This window comes from Aplysia californica, unplaced genomic scaffold (genome assembly GCF_000002075.1).
Source record: "Aplysia californica isolate F4 #8 unplaced genomic scaffold, AplCal3.0 scaffold00954, whole genome shotgun sequence".
Lineage (NCBI taxonomy): Eukaryota > Metazoa > Mollusca > Gastropoda > Aplysiida > Aplysiidae > Aplysia > Aplysia californica.
This window is the reverse complement of record NW_004798224.1, coordinates 50,819-56,907: the sequence shown is the minus strand read 5'-3', so window position 1 is coordinate 56,907 and position 6,089 is coordinate 50,819. Positions and strand designations below refer to the sequence as shown.

Genomic DNA, 6,089 nt, shown 5'->3' with positions numbered 1-6,089 from the left:
CGATCTTTTTGTACTCCAGTGCCCGACAGCAAAAAAAAAACGTGCTGCCCGAACCGGTACGATTACTTTAGATCTAGATCTAGATCTAGAATCTAGTTTCGCGGCTAGCCTAAATCTAGGTCTAAATGAAGATTGCGGATGTCTTTTCGATGAACGATCGTTTTTCCTCCGTTTTGGAGTTGGAGGAATCACAATTTGAAGAAAAGAACAAGTTACAATGTCATAATTTCAATCGAGCAGTCCCCCCCCCCCCCTCTCTCTCTCTCTCTGTCTCTCTCTCTCTTTCTCTCTCTCTCTCCTCTGTGTATCGCTCGCCTTCTCTTTTTCTTTGTTTGTCTCTGTCTTTCTTTGTCCCCACCTATTTCCCACTCTATCTTTCTCTCGTTCCCTCCTGCCAACTGGGGCATGTCATACATTTTGCTAGCACCCCCCCTCTCTTTCTCTCTCTCTCTCTCTCTCTCTCTCTCTCTCTCTCTCTCCCTCTCTCCTTCTCTCACACACACACACACACTAGATTTCTACCGGGTCTGGCGGCTGAAACTTCCCGAAATCACAAAAGAGTTCCCCTACCGGGTCTGTATACTTCGTGACTTTGTTCCCGGTTACCGGGTCTGTATACACTTCGTTTTGGAAATTTCCTTCCCGTTTTGTTTTCATAAGAAACTGAAGTGATTACTAAAGGACATAAGTGGCCATGCCTAAGTGAACCCTACCACATTAGCCAGTAAAAGGCCTATTTTTCTGCCTTTTTTGTATTAAAACTTCATTTTGACTGATTGAACTTTGGTGGACCCACCGTGTTTATGTGTGTAAGAAAGTGCACTATTCTAGAGGGGCTTGCCTCCTGTTAGTGTGTGTGTATGGGGGGGGGGGGGGGAGGGGCTCGGGGAGCCCCTGGCAAATAGATCTATAATAATTTTTAAAAACCCATACAATCTTCATGTGTACATGGCAAATTATCAGTGCTTTTTCGGTACATTCTAGATCTAAAGTGTTTGGACCCCATACCAACCAGTAGTGGGTGTACCCATGCTTAAACAATCCTAGAGAGACTCCTGAGCTCAGAGCATGCATCCTTGACCTTTGGTCCTTAAAATCAACCTCTGTGGGAAATGTTTCCTGTGTGCCAGGCTTCTTTCTTTTCATTCACATTTTTTATGAACATTTAATTATGAAGTCTTCATGACACCAGGATGTGCCCGCATATGAACCACCTGCCCTTACACGAACCACCTGCAGTCCTCATATGAACCACATCTCATGTAACCTTGCTTTGAAAATGCTATTTTTGTCATTTTATATGTATGTATCTTTCAGTGACCAAAAGAACCATTTTGGTACCTAATAAATAGCCAGCTTTTTTAATTTGGACCTGATTTCAAGTGTGATAAGACAAAAATAAATGTCTCTCCTCATGACTGGCATCATACTTTGCAAGCAGGCCTCTATATGACAGTGTAAAGAAAGGCATTCTTCAAGATGTTATGATTGCCCACCGTCCTTATAAGTGTCCAGGCTATTTGTAACCTCAGCAAGGGACAAGTAAACTAATACCTACACAACAATATACAGACAAAAACAGTGGAAAAAATACGAAGGTGTGGTTTCACCAGACCACTAGATCTAGGCCTGAATTTATTTTTGTTAAAGAGAACAAAAAAGGCAATGTCAATGAGTGACCAAATACATCATGTTATTGAAAATATGGAGAAACAAAATGTTCTATCAATTGCAATAAGTAACCATTCATACATGATAAAGGAATGAATATTATAAACAAAATATGTAACAAGAACAAGAAACTTGGCACAGTAGCTTACTAAATTACAAAGAACCTTTACAGAAAAAACAAGAATATGAAACACTTTGCAACTCCTCCTCTGTCTTTTCAAGCACACTGTCATCCTTCGCACACACAACATGAAACCATCTGCCACATTCACAATACACCCAAAGATCATTTCCTTACTGCCACACGCATTCAAACTTCCACATCCTGCACAAATATTGTCCATGTCATTGTCGTCGTCAGTGTCATGCAAACTGATGTGGTCGTCTGTCTCAGTTTCAGAGTCTACCTGAGTGTTGATTGGTCGTCCTCCTTTCTTTGCCATCTTCTCTTTTCTCTCATTTTGCTTTTTTACCTTTTCCTTTTCTTTTCTTTCTTGTTCTTCTCTTTTCTGTTTTTGTTGTTCTTTTTTCTTTTCCTCTCTTTCTCTTTTCTTTTTTTCTTTTTCTTCTAGATTTTTCAATCGCTTTTCTTCTCTGTCTTTCTTTTTCTTTTCTTTTTCTTCTTCTTTTTCTTCTTCTTCATCTCTCTTCTTTTTTTCTAAGTTCTCTTTAAAAATTTTTAACTCGTCAGAGGACACCATCTTAGGTGGGTGAATGACTGTCCGTTTATTCCTGCCCCAGCGAGCTGGAAGAGGAAGGCTGTCTAAAGTCGGTCTGTGGGCAGTCTTGTCTTTGTTAGTGTCAGTCAGTCCAGTCGCCAGTTGGGTTTGTATAAGGCCATATAACTTTGAAAAAAGCTGCTGCTCTGGCTCGTCTGTCGTCTTGTCAAGGTCATAGCAGGTCAGGTAGTGTATCAGGCCACTGCTTCCTGCTCGGGCTGTCAAAAGTAGCAGTCTGTCAAAGGCAGTCTGGACAGTTATGTTATGGTCATGGGAGGCTACGGATGGTCCAACGTCAGTGTCTGTTGTTGTTTCAGTCTGATTAATTTTGGTTCGCTCCACCTCCATTGGCTCCTCAGTCACTGTCGTTTCGTTCTCATTTTCTATTGTCAGTTCGTCAGTCTGTAATGTCATCGTCGGTTCGCTCTCATGTTCTGCATCTGCCATCGTCAGTTCGTTTGTCTGTACCGGTAGTGTCATTGTCGGTTCATTTGTCAGTTCTGCCATTGTCGGTTCGTACGTCTGTTCTGTCACTGTTGGTCCATTTGTCTCGGCTGTCACTGTAGAGTTGACTGTCTGCACTGTCTGGAACAGCCTGTGAGGTGCCAGTTTGGTCTTGTCAAAGCGATCAGGGTTCCAGGGGCAGATGCCAGAAGCCCTGAACCCACTTACCAGAACATCCCCATCATGTCCCCGCCTTTCCCAAGCTCTCTTGAAAACTTTGGCGAAATGTTGTTTTGACAATGTGTCCGAGTTGTCCTCCTAGTACTTCATCACTTCCTCATACCACGCTCGTTTGAAGTTTTTAAAGCTGGTCAGGTCCAGCGGTTGAATGATATGGCTTGAATGGCTGGGCAGTTGATACAGAATGATGCCATGAGACCGGCAAATCTCATGGATCTCCAGAGTCAGGTGAGTGCTGTGGCCATCAGCAAAGAGTATGACAGGTTTCTGGAGATGTGCGACAGCAGGACAGAAAGCAGACTCCATCCACCTGGCGAAAATCTCACTGTCTATCCACACATTACCTGACGTGGCCATATGAGCCTCCTCAAAGCCCTCGAGAGGGTCGTAGGTGAAGCGCTGGCCAGGGAAGATAAGAAGGGGAGCTTGGAGCTCACCCAGGGCGTTGCCGCAAACGAGAACAGTTACCTGTTTGTGTGTGTCGTTGGTCTGTTTTTGCCGCCAACACCTTCTGCACCCCTCCTCCCAGCTGAAACCCTGACTCATCACAGTTGAAGAGTCTCTCAGGGCATTCCAACACAGTAGGGTCTATCTGACTGATGTCCTCTTTTGCCTTCTGGAACCAGGCGACAATCTTGTACTCGCTGACAGCAGCCCTCAGTGAGCCAAGTGCCTGGGGAGTCCGAAGGCTGAGCTCGTTCTCATGACGCTTACAAAACAGACGGTACCACTTCTCCCCAGGCATGTTGTCCTTGAAGACGGTGGTCTCTGCCTTTGTGTTCAGGCATTTCTGGACAGTTGACAGCAGCTGCTCCTTTGTCCGCCCGAATCCCCGCCTTGACGACTCTGTCAGCCACTCAGTGAGTCGATTCTCTTTTTCGCGGCTAAGTACTGTTCTGTCAATCTAACGAAAGAGAAAAATAAGCAACCAATTAAAATTAGTCACACTTTCATTTTCTTGAACTGTACTGAACTCTGGACCTAGAGAAAGAACCAACATATTAGTATTGTTTAAAATTTCACTAAAATATCCTGTACCAAACTAGATCTAGTTCCCACCCCGCAATTGTTTTTCGTGGGTTTTGGCCCCAAGAGTAGGGGGGTCCCAGGGGGGCTTCCCCTTGACCTAATAAAAATAAGGTGGGGGGTTTTAGGGGGTTGATTTTACCATAATTTGATGTTTTGCAGTTGTTAGGTTTGATATCTTAGCTCGCTGTGCTTCAAACTTAAGATCTGGATCATGTAGATCTAGGCTCAAATAAAGGGGGTGGAAACTACCGAAAAAAGCACCAAATTATCAATTGGAACGGGAAGGCAATTTCCAAAGAGCGCCGGCAGAACAATGACCAGATTTTGGCACCCCCAGGGGGTAGTCTAATTCGAGACTGCAAGGTTTGCAAATGGATACTGTGAGGTGCAAAAGCAGTATGGAAGTGGCTATCCTCAACCGGGGTGAGAATAAAAATACGATCAACCTCTCACCGCGGGTGAGACTTGCCATCGTTGGCTATTCTCACCCGGTGTGAAACAAGACCTGTTTTTCCTAATTTCTGAATACTTTGTATCGGTGTGGATGATCAAATGGATAAAAGCAAAGAAAAAATTATGTTATAGCACAACAGTAGGCTAATTTGATTGTCTGCAAAGATGCTATGGCTATTTCACTTTTCGAATTGAGCCGAACTACGCAGGTCGCCATTTTGTTTTGCCCGGAAGATCTCGCAAGATCTACTCCTTCCCTCTTCTCTCTCTCTCTCTCTCTTTCTGAATACTGTCTATCGGTGTGGACGATCAAATTGACCAAAACAAAGTTAAAAAATGATGTTAACTGATTCCGTCCATGATTTTTTCAGGCTCTTGACAGAATTATTTTTCCCTGTTCAGTTTTAGACCTGGGGTGCATCTATTTAATGCATTACTGTGAAGTTCTAAGTTACTCTAATATGTATTGTCATATACCAAACTGACGGGAATAAATAGAAGAATCTGTTTATATCAATAACAATGACCTATAATCTGTTTGTATTGCATTTTCCTTCTGACAAAAACGAATGAGAAAAAAAAATTGCGCAACAGCTCTTCGAAATTTCGACTTACCGCATTTTCTCAGCTCTACAAGTCCTTATAATCCATAGGAATCAACACAACATTGAGCGATATCACCGTAGCACACATTTATGCAAGAATTTCACAAATTTAGTTGAATATCTTTCTTTGAAGAGCCCTTTTATTATACCAGGCTCCGTGTTGTTTACCCTTAGATCTAGCCTACATCGCGACAACAAAACAACGATTTTTGCAAGAATTTCGCGGAGTTTTGATCGATATTGGCACTCAGAGATTGAGGTCAGGTTTGTTTACAAGTTCTACTTCCTTTCGACAACTTAAAAAGTAGGAACTATGTTAAAAAGTGCACCTTTGTTTCGGATTTTGTTGAGCCACTCACAGCGGCCGAATGGAGGCAGCGGAAAAACTAGAGCCGCTGTCAGCGGCCGAATGGACGAAATCAGTTAAAACACAAAAGTAAATTAATTTGGTCGTCTACACAGACGCTACGGCTATTAAACTTTTCGAATCGAGCCGAATTACGCGGGTCACCATTTTGTTTTGCCCGGAAGTTCTCGCGCTACTTCTCTCTCTCTCTCTCTCTCTCTCTCTCTCTCTCTCTCTCTCTCTCTCTCTCCACTGCCCACTAACAAAATTGTACGCTTTTAGGCTAACAGTAGTAATGGAACGTTTGTTCGCGGCACAGAGTTCAGGGTGAACGCAAAATTGGTTGGCCTAGGTCTATGCTATAACGGTGAATGCACACCCCGGGTGAAAATAGCCAAAAGACTCGCCTGCGCTATTCTCACCCGGGGTGAGAATAGAGGTGGCCAAGCAGTATACGGGGAACCACTAGCTAGGAAGACTCAAAGAGGGAAGCACCCCCAGTGGGTCGGGGGGATATAAATAGACCCATTGCTTCGTCTGCAGAAGGTGCAACCCCTTCAAAGGCGAGGTGTCGCACTCGGA

General features: G+C 43.7%; 1 protein-coding gene across 1 annotated transcript in view; it reads right to left on the bottom strand.

The window, feature by feature from the left end:
* Window positions 1-3,152: 3,152 nt before the first annotated feature.
* Window positions 3,153-6,089, bottom strand: part of LOC106013512 — a 6,900-nt gene continuing 3,963 nt past the window's right edge. The window contains exons 2-3 of the mRNA XM_013089447.1: window positions 3,583-3,978; window positions 3,153-3,473 (exon numbers count right to left, since the gene is read on the bottom strand). Coding sequence (XP_012944901.1) covers window positions 3,153-3,473; window positions 3,583-3,978 — 717 coding nt within the window. The remainder of the gene's footprint in view (window positions 3,474-3,582; window positions 3,979-6,089) is intronic.